Consider the following 17,210-nt stretch of genomic DNA (forward strand, 5'->3'; position numbering starts at 1 on the left):
TTTAGGTACTGGAAGGCTGCTCTAAGGTCTCCCTGGCACCTTCTCTTCTCCAGGCTGAACAACCCCAACTCTCTCAACCTGTCCTCACAGCAGAGCTGCTCCAGCCCTTGGATCATCTTCGTGGCCTCCTCTGGACTCACTCCAACAGGTCCATGTCCCTCGTGTGCTGAGGACCCCAGAGCTGAAGGCAGTACTGCAGGGGGGTCTCACCAGAGCGGAGCAGAGGGGGAGAATCCCCTCCCTCGACCTGCTGGTCATGCTGCTTGGGATGCAGCCCGGGATACGGTTGGCTTTCTGGGCTGCCAGTGCACATTGCTGGGTCAGGTCCAGTTTGTCACCCACCCGAGTCCCCAAGTCCTTCTCGGCAGAGCTTCTGTCAATCCCTTCATCACTCAGTCTGTACTGATTCTGAGGATAAAGATCCCATCTTTTGGCAAAATGTGTTTCATTGGCATGCCATGAAACATCTAAAAATACATTTTCATGCCTTCTGATGTGCTTCTTACAAGGAAAATTAAGTCCATGCTTCTCTTTGGGGAAGGCTTTTTGTCTGGAAGGATACCCAAGAACTCTGCTTAGATTTAGTGGTTTACTGACTCTTCCGTTGTTCATTAACTCTGTCAGTTCTCTGCCCTACCATGGATTTTACAATTCTAAACAGCTCCTCAAAATACACACAATGTCAGCGTGTGTGTGTCTAGTTTGCATCTCTAAATCGTAGGGCACTTTTGCCCAGCCAAACTTTTCTGAAGATCATGGCCTGCAAGGGCTATAGGACCTCCTGTGGGACTTTTCATGCATATGGCAACACAATACTCCATTTTTGGCGCTCTTCATTTAGTTTCCTTATAAATTATCGTTGGGGTGAGTCACTACAGTGTCATCTCAATTTATTGGAAACGGGATCTCTGATGTTGATGTCTTGCAAAGGCAAGAATATCTTTCTAGTGCCTACCTACCCAGAAAGGGCTGTACTGCCCTAGTGGCCCTCTCCAAGACACCTGAATATGCAGGTGACAGGGTCGGCTGCCCCAAACAAACATTTTTTGCCCATCTCAGGTGGAATTGGGAACCTAAGGGACAGGCAGACAGCTGGCGACAAAAACTCCCACAGCCACTGAAAGGTGAATTGTTCCCTCTCCTGAATTACCAGCTTTAGGTTTTAATGCCACTTCTGAGACCTTCTCTTCTGAACTGAGCCTTCATTTATGTCCAGCATAAGCAAATCATTGTATACGTTCGTCCCGATAGCAAGTGAAGTATGAATGCTGAGCTTTGTAGGGAAGTGCAGGATGTTGTTGGGCACTTGGGAGAAGTATTAACTCATTACAGCTGAAAGGATCGTGGGGTGCGAATTCAGCAAGCAGAACCAGCTCTTAGCGTCAGAGAAAATCTCCAAGAGCTGTGTGTCCTTCTAACCATTTGGCATCACTGTTAACACTGGCACCAGTGTCCCATCCTTCCTTTTTTTGCATATTTTTTTTTTTTTTTGTCCCACATTGAGTCTCTGGTGCTTTTTTCCATCTCCCCACGGGTGCAGGCACTCCTCCCTGCTGTGGGTCCAGAGGATGCTCCAGCTTCACCTTCCCGGAGGGATATCGTTATTTCAGGAAGGAGGCTCTCACCACCCCCTGACATAAATAAAGCAGACACACCCCAAATACCGTCTGCCATGCATCCTCATCTTTGTCTCCCCGTCCTCTCCTTTGTGTCAGACCTTCCTGTATTTTTAGCATGCAGGTCCCCCCTGGGGAAAGGCTTGTCTTCTGCCGCCATCAGCATTTTACAGACAACGGATAAGAGTACTTTCCAGCCCTCTTCACTAATGCAAAATCGTATCGCTAACCCTCAGCCTCTTGGGGCTGCAGAATTATTTGAAGTGAATAATCTGCTGGGTCCGCTCAGGGAGCAGTAAGGACCACCCGTCTGGGAGGGAAGGACCAGCCTGGGCTCGTAGATGTTTCTGGGTGTTGAGCACAGAGCCCAGCTGTAGCAGGGCCCACCGATCTTCCAATGTGAGGCTTTAACCCCGCATTGTAGGCATCTCATTTTGGGGTGGTGAGGTTGGCAGTCTTGAAAAACCTTCTGTCTTGACGCAGAGGGGGCTCTTGCTGGCCCAAGGAAGGGTAGTGGGCTACTAAGTTTCTGCAGTCTGCCTGGAAAGGGGAGTAGTCTCTTCTGGATGTGTGCGGGTCCTAGTTACCATCCCAAGTGTAGCATGCATACACAGAACTAAATGCAATCATTTTTCTGTGACCAAACCAAAAAAAGGAAAAAAAAAGCTTTAAAAATTGTCATTGGAGATGCAAGTGTAAAGTGATTTATTTTTCACAGTGGTGGAAGCTTACAGCTGGGTCCCTCAACAGCCCCGGACTGCACCATCAGTATTTTAAAATGGAAGAAATCCTCTTGGTACTGATACTGTTCCTTTGCCTTTCAGCATGCACATCTCTGAAAGCCAACAAGAATTCTTCAGAATGCTTGATGAAAAAATTGAAAAGGTAAGACGCAATAAACGTATGTTTTCACTGGGGAGGTGGACGCACAGGTTTCCCGGCTCCATGGGGAGGACAACCGGACACTGCCTGTTGCAGCGCTCCACGTTCTCCACTACATGAAGGGGCTGTGATCTGAGATCCCCCTTCCCACTCGTTGGTTAGATAGTTCAAGCACAAAGAAGACCAAAAAGATAAAGAGGTTGCAAGAGGTACTGGAGAGAATCCTTTGTTTTCAGGAAACATTGCCAGTCTAGGATGAATGGCAAATTAACTCAAACATTCAGGATATACGTGGACTACTGGATAAAGGAGAAGAGCAAAGCAGGGTTTTATGCCCTTAGTGGTTTGATATTTCATTTAATCTCTGTGGGAGACAACTGGAATCGTGACGCTCGTAGTATCTGGAGTACCCTGCTAATTTCTTGCCGAATCTCTTCAAAATAGCTCCTGGCTCCAAGGGGTAACGTAGCTGTATGTATGGATAACCCTGCCTCAGGGCCTACACTGAGTAAAATAGTGATGCTGGAGATGTATCGAAGAAGAGGGTGAATAGTTTTTTGCATATCTCATTGTCTGGATAGCAGCTTTCATGTGTTTCGTCTTTTAAATGAGAATCCTAGCTTCTTTGTGAGATAGTAGTAAATAATTTTACCACAACATAGATGGAAAACTGAGACTTGAAGAATTAAAGGGTTATTTGGATCAAGTCTAGATCTCAGCCTTTGCTTATACCTTGAGCTGATGTTTGCTCACCAATATACTCTTTACGCTTCATATTTTGGAGTGGCGTATGCTATTTAATACTTGATATTAAATATTTGCTTCCCCAATTGCAATAAAGTAATTTGTACTCCCAAGTTTAGGCTGGACATAGAATCATTATGGTTGGAAGAGACCTCAAAGATCATCGAGTCCAACCATATACCCATGAGGAGGTGTTTCTTTACGAGAGGGCGGTCAAACCCTGGAACAGCCTTCCCAGAGAGGCAGTCGATGCCCAAAGCCTGTCAGAGTTGGAGAGGCATTTGGCCAATGCCCTTAATAACACACTTGAACTTTTGGTCAGCCCTGAAGCGGTCAGGCAGTTGGACGAGATGATCATTGTAGGTCCCTTCCAACTGAAATACTCTAGTCTAGTCTAGTCTAACTTATAGTGTTGGGTTGCAGAGTAGGAGGGAGATTTTTACTTGGATGACTCTGAATTTCTGCCATTTTTGCCAACACTCCTGGTCTTAGGGGTTGGAGTGCTACAGCGGGTGGATATCTTACTTGTCTCAAGCAACAAATTTGTTACTCTAGTCTAAAAAAAAAAAAATGATGAAAGCAAAAAATTAGGTAAAGGGGAAGAGTAGAAGTGAAGAGGAGTTTGTATTTTCCTGAGGAGAGTATTTCTATGCCATTATTTCACAAGGGTAAGATTTTACTTAACCTATATGCATTTAAAAGTAAAATTTCTACATATCCATAATATAGCTCCATCTCCTTTGAAAAAATGTGTTCACCCTATAATTATTTAGATGCTTTTCCTGGACATCATCACCTTCCATAGTGTCAAACACAAAATCTCCAGTGAAATGGATTTTCTAGATCTATCTTATCTACAGACCATCTGGTGGCTGTATTTAATTGGGAATTGAGGTTAGTTTTTGTTTTTAAGGTTTGTTTCAGGACAGTAATACCATTCATTCACCAGCTGCCACATTGCGACACAGTTGACCATCTCTCCTCGCTGTTGGGTCATGCTCTCAGATGCTTACAGGTGTTCTCCAGGACTCTTGTACCAATTTATCTTCTTAATCCGGTGATTGCCTATTTAGAGGAGATACACAGTTTTATCTGTCAAAGAGAGAAAGATGGCTCCCGTGCATTTGAAGCTGCTAACAGTTAATGGAATTGGCAGGAGTTAATGCGCAGCTGAACATGGGATTTGCTTTCTCTGGGGACCTCCTGTGCCAGTGGAAATAGTCTTCCTAAGAGAAGTTTGGGGTTTTTTAATTAATCTTTGCCCACAGTACATGATTTTTCTAGGTATCAACCACAAGTGCCAGAAAGATTGGAAAATATGAGAGGTTTTGTTTGATCCCTAAGTAGCATTTTGAGTCCCTTCTCCAGGGAAATGGAGGACAGCAGTTGGACAATTAAAAGAATTATGTCACTGAGCAGCTCACCAGATACAGCTGAAATAGTCTGCAGAAGTGGGGAGGTGTTGCCTAGGGTTGATGAGGTCCCAAAACATGTTGTAATGTTCACGTAACCACGGCCATGAGTAGCATTGGATTTGTAATGGAGACACGCTGTCCATCGCTGACTCCATTGGGTACGTCTACAGAAACTCTACAGTCAGAAGCAAAACATCCCTCAACTTGCGTTGAAATCCCAAGGGGTGTTAGGTCACCTAATGCAAATGAGTAACCACAACTCTAATGTGTGTGCTACGAATTAGAGAGGAAAATTAAATGGGCGTTTTGGACTCAGCAAAACAATTAAATGGACAGGAAGGTCAACTAAAGTAAAATTTCTGCAATCAAAGTGTGAAATGGAAAGAACACAGGCTGATGTTTTAGCAACTGAACATACGAAGTGTTTGTGAGTCCTGGAGATCAAAACAAGCCTTAATGAAATGGTCTGGAGAATTTCTCTGAAAGTCTAGCCCCTGTCGCTACCCAGCACACGTCCGCGTTCCTGGCTGCTTGTAGGAAGCTGAATTGCCTTCTGCAAATGCCACCCAAAGGTAAAAACCAGAATGTCAACCCCAACACATGGAGCTTCCGTCTACCAAAATTTGGTGTCAAAGCACTGCGAGGCATTCAGAGGGAGACATCTGTTCCTCTCTCTGCGTGAGTGTCTGTCCCTGCTCAGGGAGCTCGAGCACAACTTGCATGTATGGAACTGCGTGTGACTATGGTAATTCAATTCATAGGGTTCGTTGGAAGGAAGAAATACCGAAATGAAGGCTCGGCACTGAATGCTGAGGTAGGACTGACTGAGAATGTAAAAGTCAGTCTTGTATGTAGGGTTAGATGTTGGTTCTGCTAGAGTCAACCCAGTCATTTCAGAGGCACCAGAATTTGAGCTAAAAAAAAAACAACACAACAAAACCTGATGAGAAACCAGAGACATAAAGTACGTGGGAGGTTTGGGAGTAGCTGGGTAGAGTTACGCAGTCGACAGCACAGGAAACAGTAGTATATGTCATACGTTTGTGTCATAAGTATATGTGACATATGTGACACAGAGCACTTCTGGTGATGGTGTTTCCGTGGCGTAGCAACATGCATCCAGACAGATAGAAACCAGGCGATTAAAAGGTTGAACAAATCCCAGCGCAGCTATGGGGTGGTTTTCAGACAGTGGGATGCTGGTGTCGTGGCAGAGGGTGTGCACAGCTTCAGCACGACACTGAGGCTGGATGTGCACCGCACCGGGAAACAAGAGGAAAGGAAAGACCAAGGCACCTGTGAGCAGCACGAGGCCCGAGAGTTGTGGCGAAAGCTGGCTCAGAAATGCTCCCGACATCTGCCAGGGGCTGCGGCAAGTCCTCTCGGGGTTTCACACTCGCTGAAGTTATTGTGAGTGGAGTCACAAGCTTTGCTTTTGGACGCAAAAAGGCATGCGTGTACAAAGAGTTTGGGAAGAAAACGGAGCAGAGACAGGCAGTGTAAGGAGGCAGCTCATCTGGCGACAGCGTTATCATCGTATTTTGAAAATTGGGCTTGCCTGAAATGACATGAATATATTCCAGCCAAGGACGAGCAACAGGTAATAGCAGCAATTAAGCTTGAGGAGAGAGCACACACACCCCCCGCCCCGCCCCGAGTAAACTAGAAAGACGTGGGTCAGAAGTACAAATGGTTCGCTTGACCTGAGAAATGAAGGCAGGGATACGACTTTGGAAACCCAAGAAGGAAGCAGAGAGCAGCTGACACATCCTGCCTAAAGGAGTCTGAGATCTCCTGAGTGATGCCCAGAAGAGGAGAAATGGACCCCACTAGCTGCGATGGGACGGGGAAAGTCACTGCAGTCATCACGGTGTGATAAATCTGGGTTTGAAATACCATCTGTGATTAAGAAGATAGAAATGTGACCTGGTAATAGCATCCCTTGTCTGCGTGACTCCTGCTGTTTTCTGCTGGCTGCGGTGAGAAACTATAGCAAAATTAAGCCGTTTGTATTGGCATTCAGGCGAATAAATGAGTTGCCTGGGTTCTTTCTAATAGTGCAAGGAGTAATTTAGTTAGATATTGCGTATGGATTCACGAAGAGTCGCTGTGAAACACAGCAGAAGAATTACTGTGTTTTTCCCCAAAATTCTCCAGCCTTTGGGGTTTTGGGTTTTTTTCTTCCTACGTTTCAACTTTATTTGGACCCTGGTGGCAAAGGACCACACGCAAACTCCACCTTACCCCCTAAGAAGAAATCCCATTAATTGAACGGGGTGGCTCAGAGCGGAGAGTTAATCCTGGGCGCAGTCTTTGCAGGCACAAGTCCATAGATTTGAGTGGACCCTGCCCCACCAGGGCTTGTGTGAAAATATGAAATAAAAGCAAAATTAAAAACTATGACGTATAAAGTGTTGAATGTGGAAAATTTACCCTATTTAGCGCTTGGTAGCAAAAACATCTTGATGATGGCTATCATGGAAAATGGTTTGAAAAATGACTGCTTTCTCTGAATCCTACGTACGGAGCAGTAAAATGATCATCAGAAATGATCTCCTTTAAGTATGTATTATTACTGTCGGCTGTGGCACAGTGTGTAGGCAGCTGTCTCACTGTAGGAAAAAATACCAAGGCTGAGGTATAACTGAACAGTCAACAAACAATGTCTAGGATTGTATCTGGAGATTGTACCCCCAGAAGAGAAGCATCTCTGGCTTTGTGGTTTAAAAAAAAAAAAAAAGAAAAACAAACCCAAAACAATCCAGGTAAGCTCTACCAGAGGAAATTGTCACTGGTCTCATCATCATAAGCTGTTTCTGACATGGCTACAGTGGTTTATAAAAAATAATCACAACGCAAACATTCTCATGGGGAAAAAATGAGATTAAAATTGTCATAGCACATGAAGATGTCTTGCCATGAACTCTCATGTGGTCGGTGGATACCCCGAGCCTGGGGCATCATGTTTCCACCGCAGGGGATGTCGCTTGGAGTCGAGAGGTAACTTGGGTCTTGGAACACCGGCACTGGTGTCGGGGTGGGTTTGCAGGGGTTTCTCCGCCGATCCGCACACCTGGCTGCCAGAAGCCGGGTTGGAGACTACCGGTTTGTTGTTGGAGGCCATGGGAGAGGTACCCAGCAGCAACTCGCTCCATCCCCTCGTTAGTAAAACTGGGCATGAAACGTGGGGGGGAAGACACAATGCAGCTCCTTGTATCGTATTTAAAGAGTGCCGTTAGAAATAGGAGGGGGTTGCTAACCGAAATGTATGCAAGGGCAGAATTATTAGGCTAAACCTCATTAGCAAAGTGGATTGCTCTTAATGACTCTATTGATTTTTCTCTAACAAAATAAGAAACGGACAAAAATTAGCGCCGTATACAATTACTTAGTGCTGCCTCCCAGCATTTTCTTCCCATCCTTTCTGCGAGCGCTGTAAACAAAACCAGAATGATGAAAAGGGTTCCCACCGCAGAGCCAGGCTAACGTTTCCCAGCGCCGGCCACCTCCTCTGAAAGGGGCCACTGTGTCCCCCAAGCTCTTTCAGCCGTCGCAGAAGAAAGGACTGCTTGGTGCAGCTCATTTCCCTCTCCTGGGTCGGCCGGCCTCCTCTTCCTCCTCTCCTCGCCAGGGCCGTGGTGCAGGGATGCTGGTGCCAAGCTGCAGAGCCGTGGCGGAAGAAGCATCTCCTTAGCTGCCTTCTCTCCCTCGGCAAGTCCGCCAGCCCCACAAAGGGCTATTGAACCGGGAAGGCTTCTGCATTCGGGCGGCATGAGGTTTTGTTTATTGGCCTGTCACCCACAACAATGGGTAAAAGGGCTTTTCCTGTGAATTTTTTTTTTTTCCCTTGCTTTTTTTTTTTTTTTCTGAAAGGATATCATCAGCTGTGATGCATGCCGTGGTAGGGGCATCAGGACGGTAGCGCTTTCTAGATGCAGGGAGGGGAGAGAGCAGGGGAATGAGCCCTTCTGGTTTGGGTGCAAGCAGTAGGAAAGGAGTGTAAGGGTGGGTGGTTTTTTTAATTACCAGAAATCCACACACTTGTAAGGTGTTTCTATGGATATCTGCAAAAGCTGAAAGTTGGATTTTGAAACTGCAGGGGAGGAAGGTGGGATTTCTTGGGAATTACCTGGACTTGGATGCGCACGTTCCCGTTCTCATCTTCCTCGGTGTAGTTCATTTACACTCTCAGTTATTAAAACTTATTTAATAACCCATGCCATTAAGGGCTATTAAAGGATGGCCCATACATTCCTGGTTTTAGCCACGTGCTAAGTGCCGGTGGCGGCTCTGGCCGCAGGAGCCTGCTCCCCTGGGCAGCAGGGGACAGGGTTTGGCCGGCAATCCTGCACCCTCATTTTCCAGCCACGATGCTGCGCGGGGGGGGTATCACCTTCTCTGGTTTCTTCTTTTTCTTCCTGGCACACATCTACTCCCTAAAAAAACCCCTACCATCGCTTCAGTCTGCACTTAGATACTGCTGAAGCTCCTCTGCTCATGTCGTGGAGCTCATCGTCTGACTGCTGCTTCACGTGGTGGGTATTTCGGTGTGGTTTCTGCGGAAGACCTTCTCAGCTTTGCAGCTCACCGTTTTGAGGGAGGTTTCGCCCACCTCCACCAGGATCATTCCTCAGGCCTCTCACTGCTCGCCGGTGCGGCCATTCGAGGTACCATCTCCTCCAGCGTCTTATCAGGCATCCTCTGGAACAACCAAGGGGTCAAAAATTGACATTTTTTTTTTAAAGTATTTTACTGGATTGGGGCCATGGAGCTTAGAAGGACCAAGGCAGCCTACTTCCTCTGCCAACGGGGAGATGGAGACCTCTCCTGCCTTTCTGCCCAAGGAGCACCGCGGAGGAAACCCTGCGTGTCGGATTGACAATGCAGTGAGGAAGGCAGCAACAACAGGGCGCTTCATTCCTTCTCTGATCTTCCTGAGGAATACTGACCTTGTTATTACTGATAAAAATTTAATTAGGGAATAAGCTTTAGACAAAAGCTTTTGTCTGGGAAAAAAAAAAAAAGGTAACTTTTTTGGCTTCCTTGTAGCATGGTTTCTCCCCCTCCTGCTCTTTTTAGGAGGATAAATTCCCATTGCTCTGTATTTACTCAAGGAGACCTCACTTACCACGAGCCCTCCTTCAAGAAGATGCTAAAACACCTGCGTAACTTTTTGCTCAGGAGCTGCTCCAGGCCATAAGTGCTGTTTGCCTTGTGCTTAAAGACTGGTATGTGCTTAACCCTGACCAGGACGTTTCAGACATTGCCGGGCCGAGCCCCACATGCTTTGCCTTTGTGCCGGCATGAAATGCCGGGCACGTGTTGGTGTGGGTCTTTGCAGCGTAGCCCGGACGGTGGGTGTAGGACAGCTGGGATGGGTGCAGGATGTGCAAAACAGGGTGTTTGCTCTCACAGCCGATTCCCACCCGTGACAAAATAAGCTAAACCTACCAGGGTGGGGTGGTCCTGCCGCTTGTATGGCATCCCACCACTGAGATGGTGGACGTGGCCCTTCCTTCTCCCAAGGAAAGAAAAGCAACATCCTCTTAACTTGCCATAAACCCCCAAGGGAAATCAAAACCCCTAATTTGGCATCCGAGCCCGCCGTGCCTTCACTCCAACATTACTCTTGGCGTGTAACAAACGCGTCCCTTCCCTTGCCTCGCAGCATGCCCCTCCGTGCGGCGCTGCGGCAGAGAGGGGAGGTGGGTGTGAAGATTTCAGCCAGCTGCCGAGCGGCTGTGGGAGCCTTTTTTGGTTCCCCCAGCTCCGTCGCTGCATCCTCCCCCTTCCCACCAGCGGGAACGTTGGTGGGGGCCGCCCCTGCTGAAGTGAGCGCCGGGACGAACCCAGCTCTGGAGCATTCCCCTGCAAAAAAATACAGCGGCCTCGGGCTGCAGCAGGGCTCCTCATCTTGCTGTCGGGTCTTTGGGCATCAAATTAACTGGTCGGGTTGGGGTTGCGGGTCTGTGCCAGGCTGGGCGGGTGGAAGAGCTGCGTGTCACGCTGCAGGAAGGCGTGGGAGGTGTTTCTGGCATTTCAGGTGGTTTTTCCCCTCTTTTCAGCTGTGCCGCCGCTGCCCACGCGCGCTGGTGGGAAGCTTGGGATGGCAGCAGCTCCCTGCCCGCTGGCAACTGAGGGCCGTGGCCTCCAAGACCACCTCTGAGACACCGACGTGTCTCCATCCCCATCGGTGTGAAGATGGAAATAAAGTGTCTGGCAGCGGCAGCCTGGCTCTCAACGGCCTTCAGGCAGTGAGTGAGAGGTGGTATTGCCATGCTGTGGCAAGGACTTCTTCAGCACATTGCTTTTTAAGCAATTCCTTGGCATCCTTTTGAGGAGCGATGCACTTGGTTGCCACGAAGCAAACCCAGAAGCAGAAGAACTGCAGGAGGAGTGGGATGGGGAAAAAAAAAAAGCAAGATGGCTTTCTTCTGTGTTTTGGGGCCGTTTGAGCCTTTAATAGCACTGACGGCCACTGGTGCGGGAATGATGGGCAATGGGGCTCCCTCTTGAGCAGGAGGCCGGGGAACCAGGTAGATGAAGCTCCTGGAAATGCCCTGAGCGTCAGTCATCATTCGTTACCGGTGGCTTTCACACCTCTGACGCACGTTGGACAAAACCTTCATCACCACCAGCTTAGTCTCGTGGTTTTGTCCAAAGGCACAGTGGTCTCTGGCATGGAGAAAACCGATGGATTTGGGCTTCGCTGCAAAGTATTCCGGCGTTCCTTCTTTCTGAGTCATATCTTGTCAAAGAGAGATTTTTTTGTTGTTCTTTCTGGGTCAGTGATGCTGAATTGAAATTAGGGCTGATTAATCTCTTGGGTTTTTTTCTTAACATCCTAAGAAAGCCCTTTTACCATTAGTGTTGGGCCACAGAGAGCTGTTAAAGCACCGCACGTTCCTGGATGTGGACCCTCCAACAAAGCGAGCTCTGCAATCCCAGCATCGTCAGCGGGATTTTAATTGCAGGGACATTTTGGAGCCTTGTTCCCGATGTGTACCCCAGCTGTGCCTCCCAAATAAACCGATCGCCGCATCAAGAAACATCTCTCCCTTTTTCTTTTTTACTCTTTTATTTCTCCCCCACCCCTCTTTCCGGACAGGACAGTGACCAGTTTTGGTTTGTGGGGCAACTGGGTGTCCCACCTTGAGTGAGCAGAGCTTCACCCACTGCTGGTCTCTTCTGTTTACAGGATGGTATCGAGCTTTTGCACTTTATTGCAGGTCTGAGACTCTCATGTTTCTCCTTTTCTTCTTCTTCTTTGCCAGCCCTTTGCTCGGCTGCTGGGATTTTCCACGCCAGCGCTCGGGTGATACACCCGGCACATGGGGACAATGCGGAATAGTCCAGAGGTTGAGATTTTTGGTACTACGTTTGAGGCACTTGTTTTACACAGGATATCTTGGGTGGCTTCTGTGTTGAAAAGCTCAGCTCCAGCTGTTTCTGTGTAGAGAAACAAGGACGGTGGGTCCTGTCGGGTCCTCTTCTTGCCACTCTGCAAGAAAGAGCTCGTGAGGGACAGGACATATCTTCTCCAGACCTTCCCAAGGGTAATACCTAGGTAGATGCTGCTGCCAGTCCTGTATTTGGGGTGGGACGGAAGGCATAACATGGCTGGTCTGTAAGAAGTCCAGCTGTGAAGCTCAGCCTGTTTTCCCCTCCTTGTGCAAGTGTGATTTCAGTACGAATAGGCTCTTTTGCTCATATGTTAAACTCTTGCTGAAGTTATCAGATGAGGTATTCTTGTTCCCAGCAGCTGACTTGGGCTGCTCATGGGATGACGTGCTTTATTGCTTTTGCCTCGGAGGTTGCGTTTTCGCAATGCCTCTGGAAGGTTGTGTCCATCAAGGTGTATCTTTACATAAAATAGTTTTGTAAATCAGTTTATTGGACTTCCGCTGGGATCGAATATAGGGAATGAAATTTATGAGATTAACAGTGACAGAAAGGGAAGGGTCTCCTCGCCTGGTTTCATGCAAACCTTTGAGAAATGGTTGGAGAAGTAGTACAAACTCCATTCCCTATTTTTAAGGTTTTTACCCAGCTCTGAACTTAAATCTCCTAAATTTAGAGAACTGATACTACTGTTGTTAGTCTGTCCTCCCTTGATTTATGTTATTCCTGTCTTCAAGGAGTCGTTTACAAAGTGTCTGGCTTTTCTCCTTGCAGGGTCGTGATTATTGTTCAGAAGAGGAGGATGTCACATAGTGCCAATTCTGCCGCTCGCACCAGGAATACTACTGTGTAAATAGATTACAACCCAGTCGAGACCTTTTGGAAGTCTTCTAGAGCGAACAGCACTACATAACAGACGAAGATCATTTCCACATTATATGCTCCATTCAGTTACAGTGTTTCTTAATGAACAGATGAGGAATATTGCTAAGAACTCGTAAGGAACTGTTTTTGTTGCTGCTAGTTAAAACTTGTTGCAACTTCTCACTTTTTTCTGTGTCCAGATACGCAGCAAATCCTTAAAGTTAATCCAAAAGACCTTGTTGATTTTATTGAGGCTTCTGGCCTGTTTTCTATCGGATGAGGTAGTGTTTTACAAAGCTTCCATAAGTGAACGTTCAAGCATCTAAGAAACACCCTTAAGCTGTCTGTCAGTCCGCGTTCGGGCCGGAGTGCTTATTAATGCTGGTGATTTCAAGCTTTGGAGATGGGATGTTTTTGCCATGGCAGGCCTTGTTTCTCTGCTGAGAAGAAGCTGAGAAACCATTATCCATTAAAAGCATGTTATCACTGAAATACTGGAAGTGATACAGGAGCAGAAATTTGTATTTTAAGAGGAAAAAGAGTTTCATTTAATAGGTATCTTAATCAAGGACTAAGCTTGCAGTATTGGCTTTGCTGAGCACGAATGGGAGTGTGATCACAATCATTTTGAATCTCTTTTTTTCTAAGAAAATAAACATTTTACTGTTTTTATGTATTCTTGTCTTTTACCATTCCTACAACACCATGTTTTAAGAGTCTGGGGACAAGGAAGGCAAAACCGGCCCTCCGCGCTGATGAGTCTGTGGATCTCGTCTCTTAGCGCAGCTCTGTGCCAACTGGGGGTATCTGTTGCGTGTCCTGTAGAGTTTATTTTTCCATATTATATGGAAAGGATATTACCTTCTGAAAAACAGATGTAATATTTTTAACAAATGCTGTCATGAGTAAAAAACAAACAAACAAAGTTAAGGAAAAAAACTACACCTTTTGTATTTATTATTTCAGAGGAGATTGTTACCTGTGCTGATATTTCTTCCTGCTTTGACACCGTGAGGGCCAGGTTTGCACTGCACCCCATGGAGACACTTTGTCAGGACACAGTTTTCGGTATTGTACTGAGTTGTTGCTCTGATGTGTGTCATGTATGTGGAACCAGACCGTGAGATTGCATTAACAGTATTTTTTGCTGATGTGGCCGACACTTGAGTGGGACACTCAACCCGAAGCGCTTTAATGTTGACCGTTTTTCACTGGACCTTCTGAAAATCAGATCCCTTTAAAGGGTTTCAAAAAATCACTTGTGACTTCTGAAACTCTCTAAAATATTAGGGAATTTCTTGACTAAAAAGATCTCCTCCATTCTTTGCTCCGAGTAAGGTTGGACAGTCCACGTCAGAAGATTTTGTTCCCTGTCACTGCTGTGCCGTACCTAGAATACATCCAAAAAAAAAAAAGCACAACTTCTTCATGCTTCCTTCTCTACGCTGGATTTTCCTTTGGCTTTCAGGCAGTGGGGAAGGGAGGACCCACCGGGGAGAGAGACCTCGGAAATTACTCTTACTCATGCAGGACTGGATGTGAGCACCTCCAGCAAGGGCAGCTTTCCAAGCGGCGTTGGTGAGGTTGCAGCATCAAGCTGGCTTCTTAAGGTAGAAGCTATCTCTGAGTGCCGCGAACTGCTCAGTCCCCTGGTCTCCGGTCAACCTCAGTTTTAGGCGAGTGGTTGCTGTATTGCAAGACTGGGACAACTGAAGCGCTACCTAGCTCCTATAGCTTTCCCTAGAAAAGCTCAGTGACAGGGTCCTCTCTGGCACGTTTCTTCATGTGCATCTTTTTCCTGTCAGTGGTCAAAAATTGCCAGCCAATTCTGTTTTTCCTCAGTCCTCCCTCCATTTTGGCAGCTGCTTTGGCCACACGGCTCTTTCCAAGCATCCCGACCTCCCTGGAGTTGAGATTTCACCGCCTTCCTCCCATCACATTGTCCTTCTTAGGACTCTTGGCATCTCTCAGTGCTACCGGGCCATTTAATTTGTTATGAAGTCTTCAAGGTGTTAACTCTGTCCTCTTGCATATGATTTTTTTCCATAATTATGCTGGTTCTCGAGCAGGTAGCCACGCTAAGGAGAGTCAAGAGACTGCGCATTCAGTTATTTAAACGCTTTAATTAGTAGAGTCCTGGGGCTTGATCCCTTAAATCCTTCTCTCAAAAGTGCTTTATAAAACTTTCACAAGCAGTACAAGAGTGATCGAATTGGGTCTGTCCTTTTGAAACATGGTTCATTTTCTAGATGCTGAACGTCTCATGTCTAAATTTCCCCATACAAACCCTGTGTTACAGCCACATCGTGGTCTTTCAGTACACCAGCCTCCTTTTACGTGGAGCTTCTTTCAGGCACTGATTAGTTTTTGGTTTTTTTTTTAATTTTTTTATTTTTTTCCTTGCTGATGATGATGGCACTGAAGGCATGGGCTTTGGTGGAAGTTTTGTGAGAGAGGAAAAGCAATTCCCATCTTACCTGTGCACTTAATGCGACCAGCAGCTTAGTCCTTAGTCCAGTCTTTAGACCAGTGCTTTAGTCTTCTATATAAATTACAACCTCACCGATGGACCTTTAGATGACTCTTTGTGAATGCCTGGGTAGACTGTTCTGCTGCTGGTTTTGGAGGCATGAGGATGGGCAGGAGGCTTGGAGGGCATCAGCAGTTGTCTTTGGAGGCAACAGGTGGGGTTGGGGTGAGGGCGACAGACTTCTTGGGGGGGGAGGGGAATGGTGGCTATCCATATCAACTCAGCAAATCCTTGGCCATGGCACATCTTGCTACCATCTCCATGTACCAGGCAGAACCCAGGAGCTTCTTGCTGGGTTTTTCAGCTGACCGAGTTTCTTGGTCAGGCGGGAGACTTGCTCTTAAACTTTTTGGGCTATGGAAAAGCTAAGATCAGCGCTGGTTACCTAGTAAAAGGAGCCATGCTTGTGGAAATAAAACAAACAGAGCAGAAACCTTTTTCTAGTCTTGAATGTCTGAAGCCTATGAAACAGAAGATGCTTTCTAAGCACTTCAGGCTTTGGGTTGACATCCTTCTCTCCACACATCAGCCACCAAGAGCTGTCTGCTTTGCTTGTTGAAGCAGGATAACCATCGCCTCAAGCCTTGAGCAGCAACTTGCTCCAAAACCACGTCCAGAGCGAGTGCAGGGACCTGGCTGCAGCCGTGTAGCGTATGGGGAAGGGACGGGAACAACCCAACCTCCTTGAAAGAAGAAGTTGCACGTTCCACAAGCAGACCCATGAGGTCGTTCGGATGAATGTTGCTTTTTAACCTCCTTTATTTCTTCCACCTTTGCAAAGTCCTAGCAAATTTTGTTAAAAGTCTAAATATACACGACGGCTGAGGATCTATATTAATATAAGCAGATTACTGTAGCTTAAAATGCGTCGCTCCTTGAAGCCGTACCTCCACGTTCCTTTGCTCAAATATATTCAGCGGGGTGGAAAAGAGGAGGGTGGGAAGGGGAGGAAAAACTGGTTGTATCTGATCTGCTGTGCTTAGCTGTAAGTGGGTTTTTCAAGGTTTCTTTTAAAAGAAATACCACGGAAATGATTCGAGGCCAAACTTCTCTTTCGGAGGCTGACACACTATTTAATGAGCTCCAAGTCATATTCTAGGCTCTTGGAGAAAATTGTGTTGAAGGGGTTTTGCAATCAACCTTCTTCCTTTGACGTGCTTTTTCCTTTCCCTAAAGCTCTCTGAGCTGTGCCGGTTTTCCTCCTCGGAGCCTGCCCCAAACTTTAGCCCTGGGCAAGAGTGAGGTGAGGAACCAGGGAGCCGGAAGAGTTGCCCAAGAGGCTGGTGGCCATCCGCAGATCCAGCCTTCTGCCATGACCGCCGCATGCAGAAGCCTCCCAAATACCAACCCAAGGGACCCGTATCCCTCCAAGGGCTGCCTCGATGGATGCTCCGTCCCAGGCGAGCACGAAGCCAACGCACCAGAGCTGTGCCATATTGCTGCATCGTCATCGTCATGCACCTAACGAGCAGGGCTGGTTGAGGGCCGCTGAGATTGAACGTTGGTGCTCTCGGGGCAATTTTGGTGCAGTTTGCTGCAGTGCTTGTAGGATGTGTTTGACCTGGAGAGGGACGCCTGGGAAAAAAAAAATAATCTGTTTCTTGGCTATCTGACAATAATTTTTGTCTCCATCACTAGTAACTAGAGCTAGGGACACATTTTGCCTTCAGTCTAGTTTTGTGAGCGTTTGGCAATCCCGTTGTCCTCGTGTGCACTCAGGTGGGCTCTGACCTTCTCTGCAGCCGACGGAGTTGTGCG

The 17,210-nt window shown here is 47.0% G+C and overlaps 1 protein-coding gene across 1 annotated transcript in view; it reads left to right on the forward strand.

Annotated features, from left to right (window-relative positions):
• Positions 1–13,598, forward strand: part of LOC104160728 (chromosome unknown open reading frame, human C1orf21) — a 17,002-nt gene extending 3,404 nt beyond the window's left edge. Inside the window, exons 3-4 of the mRNA XM_009698938.1 lie at positions 2,441–2,501; positions 12,833–13,598. Coding sequence (XP_009697240.1) covers positions 2,441–2,501; positions 12,833–12,871 — 100 coding nt within the window. The 3' untranslated portion in view covers positions 12,872–13,598. The remainder of the gene's footprint in view (positions 1–2,440; positions 2,502–12,832) is intronic.
• Positions 13,599–17,210: the final 3,612 nt, after the last annotated feature.

This window comes from Cariama cristata, unplaced genomic scaffold (assembly GCF_000690535.1).
Source record: "Cariama cristata isolate BGI_N322 unplaced genomic scaffold, ASM69053v1 scaffold1244, whole genome shotgun sequence".
In the NCBI taxonomy this organism is placed as follows: domain Eukaryota; kingdom Metazoa; phylum Chordata; class Aves; order Cariamiformes; family Cariamidae; genus Cariama; species Cariama cristata.